Here is a 15,971-nt window from a genome sequence, read left to right on the forward strand (position 1 = left end):
TCTAAGCTCTTAAAGAATTTGTTTAATTACCGCGAGTATGAGCGCCAGGTTCATAATTCTTTCAACTTGTCAAGTATGTGTCAAATTTTTGCAGTGGTGTGTGATGCTTACCATTCAAAAGGTAAACAGTCTCCCTTCATGTTGTTTTAATTTAAGGTTAATCAAGCAAACAAGTAATAAGAATGAAGAAAAATATCAATTTGGGGATTATAAGTCGATCCACTATCAAATTCTCAAAACTAACATTGCGAGAAATGTATGGCAGACAGTAAGGAGAATTTTTAATTAGATCTTGAGAGTTAAAGGGTTAAAGGAGAGAATTGAAAGGTCAGTTGTGTTTTATCTGTCTGTTATAGCAAAAAATAAGTAGAAGTTCAGTACGGTAATCAACTCGCGGCAAACAAGACGATTAAGAATTCTAGAGAAAAAGAGGAGTTACAAAATTGTAAGAGGATGTGTAACCTCAATTTCTCAAGATCGGCAATGCACACGTTGATCTTTGTTGTTATTTTACCGTTGTACTTCAAGATTTGTTAGATTCCTTGCGTAATTTAGCCTGCGCACAGAAGGGTATAGGGCATTGCGGAAGAAAATTATAAACAAAAAGAAATCCCTCGTCATGTGGCGAAGTCTCCGTGGCGCAATCGGTTTGCGCGTTCGTCTGTTAACTGGAAATTTGACAAAAAAGACTAAACGTCATGAACAGGCTACCGCTAAAAAGGAAATGCTAGAGGCGCAAGCAAAAGCAATGGTACTTGATGAGAAACTGAGAGAAGCACGGGAACTTCTTAAAGGATTACAAACTCTTCCGCCAAAGAGTGACGAGAGCATGTCTGAGAGCACAGAAACACAAAAAACAGGGCAATGCAGTTCTGTTGTGGATGGCTCTTCACAGGAGTTAGACTCAAAAAGTATAACTGCAGGTTTTAATCCATAAAAAAATGTCATAAGTCCCGTCTATTGTTGGCCCCCCCCCCCCCCCCCCCTATGTTAAACAACTTGAGTTTACTAAGGGTATGTTGGCCTCTAGAGGAAAACCTTGGCTATAAGTTTGACACCAAGCGAAAGGGCTAACACAAGCGTTTGTGATCAGTTTCCCCGTCTGAGCTTTCTTTTTTAGGTAGTGTGAGCGAAGGGTTTTAGCTTAGAAAAGATATCCCTTCTGAGAAGATTAGCACGAAAACTCGCCAACCTTTTAAAGAGTAAGAACACCCATAGCAACTCGTGGCCTGAAGAGGATTTCTTGGGTAATGGAGACTAAACATCTAAACGGGGTCACTATGCAACCCAAACGCTTTTAATTCGAGGTGCAATTGTCCAAAAAATTGTTTCAAGTAATCTAAGATGAGCTGCAATAATTCAATGGTTTCAGGACTTTTTGAGACTGTTGAAGGGTGTTAATTTGTCGCAGCTTTGCTCAAAAAAGATTGATTCACTTACAATTATTAGTTTAAGACATATCAAAAAACGAAAAAACCCAAGTGAATTTAGAATTCCTTCTCCGAGCCTATACTAAGTAACAAATGAGGCTGGGTAAGTGTTAAAATCCAAAATCTTTAGCACAGGGAACGTTTCCAGCTTGTTAATTTACAAGAAATTGAACGAGTACTGAACAAATAGTGGTCGCACCGAAACATCTTTGAGTGACTCACCAGTACTTCTCACATCGAAACTTGAATAACTTGTTTTCTGGCCTTTTTAAGATTCATAAGACTTATATGTACTAGAGGGTTGTTCAATACCAGGGCTTGATACAAGTTGTCTAATGTATTCACGAGTCGAACGATCCGTAAGAGTCGTCTAATGTGTCACGACTCGTACGATTCGTCGAACCATGAATATTCATTAAGGAAACCATGGAAACGAAACGAGTCGTAAGGCTCTACTGTCTATCTATGAATGTCATTAGGGAGACTACGCGATTTAAAGGAGCGTGGGCGGAGTTGATATGCCAGGCTTCCAAACAAAGGCGCTGGTGGTAACGTCGATTAGAGGTGAAAATTTTAGAATTGTCCCACCCAACTGCATGGTTAGTTAGGCATGTGTGCTCCGATAAACACTGTAACTCCTCAGTTACATTCGTTAAATCTTTAAACCAGAGCAGCATCAAACCATGTCTGATTGTCCACCTGGTTGCTTTGTGCACTTTGATGCAAGAATTACTTTCGTTACACAAGTTCGAGCTGTTCGAACTTACACAGAACTATTTAAACACTGTCTGGATACTGGATCATACTAATAGCGTCATTAATAAACGGAAGCATCATTTTGACATCGAGGAAGACACCATATTGTCCCGCATTCGAACATCCGTCTTCGGCAGAAGCTACGCCTGTTAATACAAATCGTCCATCGATCCCTGGACAAACTAGAGGCGCACCCCTCTCGACATTACAACCTTGTGCTTTCCCTCGGGTGAAGTTTGCACATATTTCATACTCGGAGAGTTTTCCACTGTATGATGCATTACAGTCTTGAAATGGGGCTATTTCAACTTGGGCTTTGTTTAACACATCCGTGAAATTCCCGTCCTTGTTGGCAAACTGCCAACTGGTCACATAACACGAAGAATTTACAATAACATTTGCATCGTTTTCCGGAAGACAGATAGGAAGAACTCGCTTGTGAAGGACAGCTTTTCGCTTCAATTTCAGCAGTGTGACATGCTGTTTTGCACTTGTGTAAATTTCTTTGACTTTAATACTTTCTTCGTATCCCTCGATGACTGTTCGGTCATGTTCACCGAGCCGGACCATCCAGTTATCGGTACTATGGCTTGTGTTCACACAAGTTGCCGAAGTCAGTATCCAGTGCCGGTTGATCAGAGAGCCGCTACACGCATGCCTATCTTTGAATAGCAGTTCAACCTGCCACGGCCAGGAGTTGGGACGAGCCTCATTATGGCTGAGAGCAGGAGAACTTTCTGAGGATAGGAAGCGGGTGCCACATTTCGGATGACCTAAACAGAATGAATAAAATAATCGAAATTCATCGGAGAATCGCCATCATTAAAATAACCGTCTGAAATAAAGAAGTTTACAGTCTCTTCAGTGCGGTTATTAAATTGGCTATGCTCTTCTGTCAATATTCTCTTCTTAAAATTTCGCGAGTTTTCTTTCAAATTTTAAATGTAAATTTTTGGAAAACAAGGCACACCTGTATAAAGAAAAGTTAAGCAAGTGTATGTGAGATTTGAGACAATGATGGGTAACAGAAAAACCTTAAGGCGGCGAAATAAGAGATACAAAAACCCTCAGTTTATCACGCAACATGAGCAAATTTGTTGCGTGACAAGTTGTGAGTTTGATGAAAAACGAGAAACAAACCCAAAATTTGTTGCTCAAAGTAGACCCGCGCTCTACTTTTCGCAACAAATTTCTTCAACCTGCAACAAATGTTTTTGTTGCGCGACAAGTTGATCATGCATGGTGAAAAACGGGAAACATCGACCAAAACTTGCAACAAAACAATGTTGCGCGACAAGTTAAGGGTTTTTGTATCTCGTATTTCGCCGCCTTTACTCGTTAGGTCAACCTTTAGAGCAAACCTAACGAAGCAGATCTAAAAGGCAACCAAAGCCGTTTAGATACTTCTTTTCTTTTCACTCAGGGTGCTTTTCCATCAGTTAATTGTCATTAACACTAAACCAAGAACAAAAGAAAATAGCTGAAAGGAGAAAAAGACAACCAAATAAGGCTACGATTTGTTTCTGTTTTGCTACTCAGTAATTTGTTTCCATCGGGTGACACGTATTCTTATCGACCAATCACAGAGCGAGGCAAAAATGCACTATGTCGGCTTATTCTACACGACTTACCGTATAGGGTACCCTCAATGAATGGCAGCATGTAGCGCACATCTAAATACACGCCATATTTATTAGCTCGGGCGCAGCCTTCACCCCAGCTTACAACGCCCGTCAGTACGAAACGGCCATCCTCATTTTGACAAGCCAGCGGTCCTCCGCTATCACCACTACACGTGTCTTTACCACCGCCTTGAAAACCAGCGCAAAGATAACGTTCGTGTATAGTACCATTGTAAGAAATATTGCTGTTACAGACTTCTTTAGATACGAGGTTCACCTCCACTTCTCGAAGAACATCTGAATACTCAGTAGCATTTTCTTCTTGATTTCCCCATCCGGTGGCAAAACAGGATTTGCCTGTTGGAAAGGTAGTGTCCATATCAGGCAGACATATTGAATGTACTCGGCTGTGGAACACCGCTGGTCGCTTGAGCTTGACAAGGGCGATGTCGTAATCTTCGAAATAAGGGTCCAGTCCCGGATGTATCGTGACGTATTCAATTTCGATCTTTTCCTCGTAGCCTTCGAATTTTGTCGCGTTATGTTCCCCAACCCTTACATGCCACCAGTCTACTCGTGGAATATAATAAAAGCAATGGCCTGAGGTCACAACCCACGAAGGATCAATCAGCGAGCCGCCACAATGGTGAGAAGTACCATCAACAAAAAGAGCGACTTGCCATGGCCAGGTGTTGGGGTGAGCTTCTAGGCCTCCTACGATTCGGGAGGAAGGGGAAGGAACTGGACGAACACCACAAGATGGATATCCTAGAAAATGGTAGAGTAACCAGACAGAGAAGATTAGAACGTACATGAAAATCCTTTTAAGGAACCTTTACATTTGTGTATGGAGGTATCAAATGCCAAGTTCGAGGCTCTAAAATAAGATGTGTCTTTGACCAAACCTTGTGTAAAACGTTAAACATGATTTTTTTCATGCTTTTTTTAATCTTTCTCATCGTCACAAATTAAACCACTATCTTAATTTCAAGGAAAGTATCCTGAAATAATTCCCTGGAACTTATAACAACCAAATTCAAATAATCCATAAAGCCAATGTTTTTTTTTTCAATATTTTTTTACATTAAATGTTGTAACTGGCACTATATGCACATGTACTATATCACACGACCCCTCAAGCATGTAATGCCTTCATTCTCATCGTGTTGAAGTAGAGGATCTTATTTACTTACCCACTCACTCACTTACATACTTAAGTGTACTTACTTACTTACTTACTTACTTACTTACTTACTTACTTACTTACTTACTTACCTACTTACTTACTTACTTACTTACTTACTTACTTACCTACTTACTTACTTACTTACTTACTTACCTACTTACTTACTTACCTACTTACTTACTTACTTACTTACTTACTTGCTTACTTACCTACTTACTTACTTACTTACTTACTTACATACTTACTTACTTACTTACTTACTTACCTACTTACTTACTTACTTACTTACCTACTTACTTACTTACTTACTTACTTACTTACCTACTTACTTACTTACTTACTTACCTACTTACTTACTTACTTACTTACTTACTTACTTGCTTACTTACCTACTTACTTACTTACTTACTTACATACTTACTTACTTACTTACTTACCTACTTACTTACTTACTTACTTACTTACTTACTTACCTACTTACTTACTTACTTACTTACTTACTTACAACTTACTTACCTACTTACTTACTTACTTACTTACTTACCTACTTACTTACTTACTTACTTACTTACTTACCTACTTACTTACTTACTTACTTACTTACTTACTTACCTACTTACTTACTTACTTACTTACTTACTTACTTACCTACTTACTTACTTACTTACTTACTTACTTACTTACCTACCTACTTACTTACTTACTTACTTACTTACTTACTTACTTACTTACCTACTTACTTACTTATTTACTTACTTACTTACTTACTTACTTACTTACTTACTTACTTACTTACTTACTTACTTACTTACTTACCTACTTACTTACTTACTTACTTACTTACTTACTTACTTACTTACTTACCGTGCAGAGTGCTTTCAATGAATGGCGACATATAGCGTACATCTAAATACACGCCATATTTATCAGCGCTAACGCAACCGTCTCCCCATGAAACGATCCCGGTTAAAGTAAAACTTCCATCGTCCTTTGGACAAGCCAGTGGCCCTCCCCTGTCACCCCTGCACGAGTCTTTACCACCAGCTTCAACACCTGCGCAAAAATAACGTTCGTGTATGATCCCATCATAAGAGATGTTGCTGTTACAGACTTCTTTAGATACGAGGTTCACCTCTACTTCTCGAAGAACATCTGAATACTCAGCTGCATTCTCGTCCTGCTTTCCCCATCCGGTGGCAAAACAGGATTTACCAGTTGGTAAACCAGTGTCCATGTCTGGAAGACAAATGGCATGTACCAGCTTATGGAAAACCGCCGGTCGCTTGAGTTTGACGATCGCGATATCGTAATCGCCAGGATGTTTTTCGTCGCCTATAATGAATCCGGGATGGACTATTATGTTTTCAATATCAATCATTTCCTCGTATCCTTCGAATTTAGTTTCGTTGTGTTCGCCAACCCTGACCTGCCATTGATCTGGTTTAGTGTACACATAGAAACAGTGAGCTGAAGTCACAACCCATAAAGGATCAATTAGAGAGCCTCCACAGTAGTGAGAAGTACCATTGACCAGAAAATCGACCTGCCACGGCCAGGAGTTGGGGCGAGCTTCGCGTCCACCAACGATACGAGACATTAAAGAAGGAAATGGCCGAATACCGCATTGTGGGTAACCTGGAACGAGAATTAAATAGTTTGGATGGATATGTGTATCACGTCAGAGAACTGTATTTAAATTTAATCCCACTATGATTCATAATACTTGGCTGTGAAGGATATGAAAAGCTATCGAGTAGCTGGTGATGTCTTGTTGAGGTAAGTTTCAGGCCTGAATTTTTTTTTCAGGCCTTATTTCTCAACTGCTTAAGTTGAGTACATATTGCGATGATCTTCATTTGCTTAAAATGTTTTAAGTATGTTCATTGGTAAGACGGGTAGAGTTATCAAATACGCATCTCACAGTTTTACAAAAATACTCTTTAAGCTTTTTTCTGATGTGCACTAGATGTTGTTATAAATGTAAACACTCGATTGAAGAAACGCCTGAAAGGTATGATCCATGAACGATGAGACCCAAATTTTTGCACAGTTACATAATCAGTGATTTACTTTTTCCATTATTTATGGAAAATATTTGTTTAGGACAATTCTTTTCTGTCAGGAAAGCTGGGTGGCTTTTACCATTTACCACGTGCAGCTAATAGTCCATTTGCTTGAACCGGAATGAGACTTAGGGTGATACAAACCTTGCTGCTTTTCAAATGCAAATTACTTTGTTATCATGCCAACTAGATACTGGTCTCTATCACAACAAGGTCACCTTCAGCCTCACTCCAAATCAAAGGCTTGGCAACTAAGTACACAACTGTAAAATGGCCTATTGCGGTTGCCATGGACATGTGTACCCAGAAAGCCATTGGGTCTCATCGTTCATTGATAACGCTTTTTAGCCGTCGTTTTTACAATCGAGAGTATATTTTATTACCATCTTATTTAGTGCATACCATATATGGTGCTTTCAATAAAGGGGAGAAATCTGCGGACATCAGCGTAAACCCCATATTTTTGCGGTCTCGCACATCCGACACCCCAAGTCACCACACCAGCCAGCACCCACTTTCCTGCCCCATCTTGACATACTAGGGGTCCTCCACTATCTCCTTGACAAGCGTCTTTTCCACCTTCAGGATATCCTGCGCACATGTAACGCTCCTTAATGTTACCGTTATAAGAGTCCTCTTTGTTGCATTCCTCAAAAGAAACTAACGGCACTTCGTTCTCTCGAAGAATATCGGAAAAATTTCCATTTTCTTGGGTGTGACCCCAACCTGTCAAGAAGCACATTCGGCCAACCTCGTCGCTGATAGTCGAGTCTTCTTTGGGCAGACACACCGGACCGACTCGACTGTAGAACGTGACTGGTCTCTTCAGACGGTAAAGAGCGAAGTCGTAGTCTCCAGCGCTGACCATCGTCGGGCGGTTGTGTTTAAATCCCGGATGTATGTAGACCCTGTCTCCTTCGATAACCTCTTCGTAGCCCTCGAGGACCTTGCTGTTGTGCTCTCCAACGCGTATTTCTTTTGGTGCCGATGAGTAAATTTCATCCACACAGTGAGCGGCTGTAATGATCCACTGAGGGTGAATGATGGAGCCCCCGCACCAGTGCTTAGTCCCATTCTCTAGTAATTCAACTTGCCACGGCCATGAGTTTGGCTTAGCGATGTCGCCGCCGACAACTCGCTTTTGGCGGGAATGATGAATTTCGTCTTGTCGGCGACTTCCACATTTTGGAAAATCTTTGCAAAGAAAAAGAAGTTTTTACTGAGTTACAATAGAGAGGAAACTTATCAGAGATAAAGAAAATCGTGTTTTTGTATGACGACGTATCGTCAGATTGCTAACAGAGCACTGATATACAAAAACAAAATATAAATACAAATCAATCTTCCCATAGGATTGATTTAGCAGGGTTTTTTTCAAATGCCTAATGTTTCCTTGAACCTGTACTGATGACTACTGCCTCGCTTGCCACCAACTGAGTTATTTTAGCACGAGCTGGGAACTCTCATATCCGGTGATTAGCTCTTCCACTCCTAAGATCTCATTAGCAATTCTCCTAGCTATCTGACTTATGATCCCCTAATTGATATTATTCTATCTTCTCATTACTTGTCTGTTTGATATTGTGTTGTTATTGTAAGGAGAATTTCTTCAAGTCAAAGCAGAAGCAATTAATCTCCGAATTTTAACAACTATTTCTGAAAAAGACATTCTTCTCTTCAACTCAGTTATATTAAATCACTGCTCACCTCGCATGCAGCCATAAATTTCTGTTCGAAGAGCAATAGCACCATTCCATTCCGTGGGCTTAATGCGTAAAAAACGCGCCATTTTAAGTTCTTTTAGTTGGGTGGTTTTGACTTCATGTCTGCTTCCACTGCCTTCAAAGATCTGAATAGTATATGTACATCTTTTGTGAATAGTTACGGCACATTTCAGAGTTATCAATGTTATTTGTGTCATGATAAATGCTGGGCGTACTCTGCTTTTTCTCGATTATAAGGAGATACCACAAGAAAAATTGGCATACGTCACTCCAAGAGATCAAACCAGGGCCCAGCTCAGTTGTTCAAAGCTCGGATAATACTATCCAACGGATAAATCGACATCCGGCGGATATGTGATCATGTTCGCCAAGCGCACCGGGCTGTTCACTAGGCTTCTACAACCTTTGAACAACTGGGGCCAGATGTAATCAAATTTTTTGTCCATGTCTGCTAAAATTACGCAGATTGACATGGTAGGATGAGCAATCCCTGTTCCAATCCCTTACAAAACCGCCCCTTTCCACATTAAAAAAAAACAAACAAAAACAAAAACAAAGATAAAAAACAAAGAAAAATTGAAAACCACTGATAGACAGCCGTATTAAGTACTTCGCATAAAAAGTACCTCTGATATATCATCCCAGAGTTTGCCATCCTTGCTAAATGATAACGAATACTTTGATACCCAGAAGTCATTTGTAGGATGACCCTGGATAGCGACCGCTGACACGTTAGCTTCGTTTTCGAAGTCTATCTGCAAAAATTGATTGGCGTCTTGAATAAGCGGCATCCACGCTCCGTTACCATGGAGACGTGCTTGGGCGGGATCATGGGCATTGTCGCGGATTGACGAGGCGGTTATGGCAGCTTCCTGAATCCAGAAAGTTTGCATGCCAAGCGAACTGTTGCAGGTTGATCCTATGGTAAAAAAGAAAAGTCGCCTTAAAAGAAAACAGGGAAATTCTCTTCTACTGATGGCTTCCCTCTACTTCCCGCTCGAACTGAAAGAATGTTAAATAGTGAGAAGACAAATTTTGAACTCTTTCAGGAAACAAAGAAAGGTGTTAATCGTCATGTCATAACGATCGTGTAACAAAGTGAAATCTGAGATTACCCCAAGAAGAAACCAGCCCCAGACCTTTTGATACTTTAAAGGTGGATTTAGGTGGATTAAGTGTTTTTTTTTAACTATTATGAGCCACTGGTTCCCTCTCTACCTCTCTACCTCTATACTCATGACCTTTGCGATACAAGTGCAGCGCTCTACCAACTGAGCTAACAAGCCAACCGGGAGCTGGTCATTATGTTGGATCCAAATAAACCTTCCAAGTGGTGAATAATGGCCTTTAAATTAATTGAATTTAGGAACAGCGAGAGACCTCTTTGAAGGCTATGATGGAACGGAGAAGGACAGTCTTATGCAGACGGTGATTGTCCTGAGAGAAAAATTTGAAACGCTGAAACGCCTAGATGATATGATTCTAGATTTTCTACTCCCCCACCCCGCCCCTCTCCTTGTTTTTGGCCGTCGATCGCCCCCCTTGGTACAAATTCACTTCTCTCCCCAGTCTTCCGCTGCCATTAAAATCAAAGATTGCGGTTATAATATTCGTTATGAAATTACTGAGCACTCGCTCGCCAAAATTAGGCCTGCTCTGCAGGCTAAAAATGGAGAAGAAATGATTGCTGCCAAAATTGAAGATTCAGATAAAGTGAAGGCAGAGATACGAGGAGCGGTACTCGCGATCGAAGAGAAGCTGAAATGAGACCCTGTTGCCGCACCACCGCCGACAAGCCAACCCCTGTTAATTCCACTACCGAAGAGTGAAAAGGCAAAGGCACCCCTACCGAAGCTGGAGGTCAAGAAGTTTAGTGGAAGAATTCACGAGTGGCAAGAGTTCTGGAACTGGTAACCAGAAGTGCTATTCACTGCAATGACTCACTATCGGACGTAGATAAGTTTTCTAATCTTCGTGGATGGATTGAAGGACGTGCCAAAGCTAGCATCGCCGGGTTTGCCCTGACCGAGGCAAACTACAACGCTGTTACAAAGAAGATTTGGAAAAAAGATCGCCATCGAAAGAGCCCACATCAGCGAACTCCTGAAAGTACAGCCCATGTGCGGCAACAGAGACCCTCGGATATTACAAACGTTTTACGACAAAGTAGAAACACATTACAGAGTGTTGGGTCTGGCGTGGAATTGTGAGAGCGACATAATCCATTTTAACTGCGCAAAGTGACCCATTGGAAATAATAAGTCCAATTACCGTGAGCATGAAAATACTCTTTCAGGAAGTTTGTAAGAGCAAAACCGATTGGGATGAGGAGTTGTTGACAACTTAAGGGCCCGCTCTGGACAAGGGACTAGGCGCACAGGTCAGTTAAAGTGGCTGAATTGAACAACGCAGAAGTGGAATGGGTCAAGTTGGCCCAAGACGACCTAAAGAAACAAGAGAACTTTAAGCAACTGGTAAGTGAACTTGGCGTAAAAGAAGACAGGGAAACCTTGAGATGTGAGAGAAGGTTAGTTAATTCAGATCTAGAGTTTGATGCCAGAAGACCGGAAATTTTACACCGACAGCACAGGTTGACAAGGTTATTCATAGAAGAGTGTCATCAGAGAGTATATCACAGTGGGGTAAGAGTCACATTGGCGGAGTTGAGATCAAAGTACTGGGTACCAAGAGGCAGGCAGGTAGTAAAGAAGATCCTGGGTGAATACGTTGTTTGCAAAAAGCTGGTTGGTAAACCATACAACAACCCGCCGGCGGCTGTGCTTCCAGACTTTAGAGCAGAGAAGCACCACCTTTTTCAAGGATGGGAGTAGATTTTGCAAGGCCTTTTTACGTGAAGGGTAGACCGGGACGGATGGACAAGGCTTATGTCGCCTTGTTTACATGTTGCGTGACCAGGGCAGCACATTTAGAACTAGTGGAAGACTTGTCAGCTTGCGTATTTAGGCGTTGTTTGCGAAGGTTCATCGCTAGATATGGGGCGCCAGCGCTGATCGTATCAGACAATGCAAAGGCCTTTTAGGCGACGGAGAAAGCGTTGAATAAGCTATTCAACCACCCCGAGGTAAAAAGAGATTTAGAAAACGAGAGAATAGAGTGGAAGTTTAACTTGAAGGGCACCCTGGTGGAGTGGGATTTTTGAAAGAATAGTAGCAAGTGTTAAAGATTGTTTGAGGAAAGCACTAGGTAACGCTTGGTTGTCCTTTGACGAATTCTCGACTCTGCTCACAGAAGTGGAATCTACGCTCAATTCAAGGCCGCTCACATACGAATACAATGAGATTAAAGAAGTCCTAACGCCCTCTTACTTATTATACGGAAGGAGGATCAAAGCATTGCCGGATGAGATCGTAGAACCAGACGATGTGATAAGAGAAGAAAACTGCTCTTCCAGATTTAAGTATCTTAGCACCAGAATGCAGCATTTTTGGAACAGGTGGCGAAAGAAACAGTTAACAAATCTTAGAAAATTTCACCGGTATAGATCAGGAAGGAAGGGAAGAACAGTTGAAATAGGAGATGTAGTTGTAGTCTATGAATAAGAAAAGAAAAGAGGAGAATGGAAGATGGGTGAGTGGAAGGTCTAGTTACAGGTAGGGATGGTATCATTAGAGGAGCTAAATTAATAGTTATTACAAACTGGAACCCTGTGCACATTTCCAGGCCAGTTCACAAGCTCTATCCGTTAGAGGTTCGGAGTGAAGGGGAGGGACTACGGACAACTGGTGTTTGTAATCGAGGTATGGGAAAACCCACAAGGAATTTCCCTCGTAGAAATGCAGTTTGGATGCTCGGTGGAAATCACAACTAATGCTTGACTCGTAAACGAGTCAACGGGGGGAGTGTATCGTGATAATCCTGTAAGCGTTTCGCGTGACAGTTTATTTTCTAAATTTTTATTTGATGATAGTTGGGTTACTTAAGATTAAGGTGTAGAATTGAGCGTAGCACGGTAATGACAGACTTGTAGTAAGAATGTTCGTGATATAGAAAATCAATAATGGTCTGAAATAATTTAGATAAGAAATTGCGTAAATCCCGTGATGTTGCGTGATGTGTCATTCGTGCCGCTAATTTTGCGTGCGTGCGGGTGTAAATTACAGAAGTGTAAACAGCTGTTAAAATCAAGTTGACAGGAAGTAGCTTGGGATTTTAATAAATCACGAATAAGAGATGTCAATCTTGGATTTACGTAATTTAGGCGTGTATTTCCGTTGTAATGGCAGATAAATGGAATCACTATCTTGTAACAGAAGATCGAGATCGTTTGAAAGTAGAAAGTTCGGATATTGTATCGATCGTAAATAAACGCAAGAAATCGGAAAGATACAGTTCTATTGATTGTTGAACCAGCGCTCCGCAGAGATTTTCCCTATCGCAATGGAGAATTCTGCAACACCCATTCCCATTCCCCGTCCTCCTATTCCCCGTTCTTTGTTTTAAAGATAGCCGTTTTCACACATCAATTTTATCCTTTATCGATAAGAGACAAGATGATGACGAAACCTCAAAATAATTATTATTTAACAACCAGCTGAAGTTAACCACTTCAGCATCTTGCTCCGTACTGTCTGCAAAAGGAGATATTTCGTAGGTCAAGTTTCGAAAAGCAGAAGCTAATTAACCAATGAACGTATGCATGTCGTAATCTACTTTGGTATTGAGTCGAAATCTCAAACAGCAAACAGTGATATTGATCTGCAGGTTTGTAACTTATACTTATGTAGAATATTAAATTCCAAAATTAAACTTCCGCGAGGTAATGTAAGCATTGTAGCTTTTTTCATCCTAAAAGATTCCAAAGTTCTTTCTATTAGCATTTGTCAAATTAATATCGACAACCCTGATTTCAGTTTTAGCTGCCGGCCGTCGACCTTCGGTCTCACAGTCAGTGACAATTTTGGAAGCTGCAGTAGAGAGCAAAAAGGCGAAGATTGAAGGAAAACATTCGACGTAAGAAATCTTACCCAATGTTTCTTCTGGGAACAAAATGCTGGCCTCTCCAAATGTTGCGGCATCTAAAAAAGTATATGAGAGAATTCATAAATAAACTGACGAATGGATCTCGCTCGAATTTTTCCATTTAATTTTGTTAACGCAAATTTCGCGTGACGCATCTTCTTCCGAATCGATTGCTGACGGCTCATGACTCGACCTTCATTATTTGCAAATCCTCCCGCGAAATTAAGAAACGCCTTTACACAAAGAGGCTAAAGATATTCCCCTGATCGAGTCAATGAAAACAGGAGACATATACTAGTAGGCTAATCATTGCTGAGGGTTATTTGATGGTTCGAAACGAAGGCAGAAGATCTAGGAACTGCTCTGTTGTTTGAGTCCTAATTGATATGGGATATACGACCCCTCGAAACGTCTTATTCAGTTGCCTCATTATGCTTGCATATACATGAAATTTTTAGGCATTAATGCCACGCTAAGTTAACACTGAATAAAGAATCAATCAGCTAGGACCAGAAGACCCATCGCGAAGTTGGTAGAAGTTATTCAAGAACACCCACCGCTTGAAATTAAGTACAGGAGAGTGACAATCCACATCACTTAATCCAGTTTGCGCTCAAATCTTGTGATCTTTCACAGCTTTAAGTGTAAATATGTAAACATAAGGCCACTAACTTCAGTGTGTCAACTTTGCCAAGATCAGAATTCAAATGGAAGTGGAACAAAATTTAAACTAATGAACAGGGACGATGATGACCGAAAATTTGTTTACTCACATTAAAACATGGTGACCTGGGTTACAGTTGAAATTGAACTCCAGGTGCTTGAACTCAGCCAAGAATTTGTCAAGATAATGAAGATTATGACAATGCCGTTTTATTAGTCTTCCGTTTTCAGTTGATTTTATGAATTATGAACGTTGCTGAAATTTCAAAAGTTACGCGGTGTTCTTAATTGTAATTGCCTTGCAAGAACAGGGAAAAACCCCATTTGTCACAAGCAGTTTGATTTTGCGCCTAAAAAAAACACTTCTTGTTTCTTTGAGAAAGGGCGGTTCGATTGTTGTCAAATAACTGAAACAGTAAAAAGGTGTTTTAAGCTCTAAAAGAATTTGTTTAATTACCAAGAGTATGGGCGCCAGGTTCATAATTCTTCCAACTTGTCGAGTATGTGTCAAATTTCTATTGTTCTCTGTTGATTAGCGTGTGATGCTTACCATTCAAAAGGTAAACAGTCTCTCCTCATGGCGTTACCACCAGCGCTTTTGTTTGGAGGCTTGGCATATAAACTCCGCCCACGCTCCTTTAAATCGTGACGATGGCGGTTTGCTTCCTGACGCCTATTTACACCTCGTCAGAAAAAAGGCCGCTTATTAGTGATCATATAAAAGGACCTCTTGTTGCAGCGTTTAGATCACCCCTGATGAAGGCACTAGACAGGAGTGTCGAAACGTTGGGTCTATGAATTGTAATTTCTTCGGTTACATTCATTAAATCTGCAAACCAGAGTAGAATCAAACTATGTCTGAGTCTCTCCTCATGTTATTTTCAATGAAGGCTATCGAATTTCACCCTTTTACTCCCATTGGTGACCAAGACAGAATTTGTCCTTACAACATCAATACAATATCAAGCAGACAAGTGACAAAAATAAAGAAAAATATCAATTTGGGGATTATAAGTTGATCTAATTCCAAATTCTCAAAACTAACATCGCAAGAAATGTATGGCAGACAGTGTGAAGAATTATTAATAAGATCTTGGGAGTTAAAGGGTTAAGGGAGAGAATCGAAAGGTCAGTTATATTTTATCTGTCTCTTATAGCAAAAAATAAGCAGAAGTTTATCAACTCGCTGCAAACAAGACGATTAAGAATTCCAAAGAAGAAAAGGAGTTACAAAATTGTAAGAGAATGTATAACCTCAATTTCTCAAGATCAGCGATGTATATGTTAATCTTTGTTGTTATTTCACCGTTGCACTTTAAGATTTGTTAGATTACTTGCGTAATTCATACCTTGCGTAATCTAATACTTTATACAGAAGGCTTTAAAAGTGATATGGAAAAAAATTATTTTATACAAAAAGAAATCGAACTGAAAACGTGAAGGTCTCCGTGGCGCAATCGGTTAGCGCGTTCGGCTGTTAACCGAAAGGTTGGTGGTTCAAGCCCACCCGGGGACGACGAATTTTTTTATATTTGTTTTTCATACTT

The 15,971-nt window shown here is 40.5% G+C and overlaps 1 protein-coding gene and 1 non-coding gene across 2 annotated transcripts; one reads left to right on the forward strand and one right to left on the reverse strand.

The window, feature by feature from the left end:
* Positions 1–1,266: 1,266 nt before the first annotated feature.
* On the reverse strand, positions 1,267–14,544 carry LOC113682007 (transmembrane protease serine 9-like). Its single transcript, XM_027199156.2, has 8 exons — positions 14,319–14,544; positions 13,767–13,817; positions 9,408–9,700; positions 8,765–8,906; positions 7,460–8,251; positions 5,859–6,629; positions 3,818–4,576; positions 1,267–2,959 (listed from the first exon to the last, which is right to left on the reverse strand). Exons 1-8 carry the CDS (start codon positions 14,353–14,355, stop codon positions 2,208–2,210), a joined length of 3,597 nt encoding a protein of 1,198 aa, XP_027054957.2. The 5' UTR covers positions 14,356–14,544; the 3' UTR covers positions 1,267–2,207.
* Positions 14,545–15,866: 1,322 nt separating this feature from the next.
* On the forward strand, positions 15,867–15,940 carry Trnan-guu (transfer RNA asparagine (anticodon GUU)). The gene has a single exon. It is a non-coding gene; the product is annotated as a tRNA-Asn (tRNA).
* The last annotated feature ends 31 nt before the right edge of the window (positions 15,941–15,971 follow it).

This window comes from Pocillopora damicornis, chromosome 6 (assembly GCF_964200805.1).
Source record: "Pocillopora damicornis chromosome 6, jaPocDami1.2, whole genome shotgun sequence".
NCBI classification, from domain to species: domain Eukaryota; kingdom Metazoa; phylum Cnidaria; class Anthozoa; order Scleractinia; family Pocilloporidae; genus Pocillopora; species Pocillopora damicornis.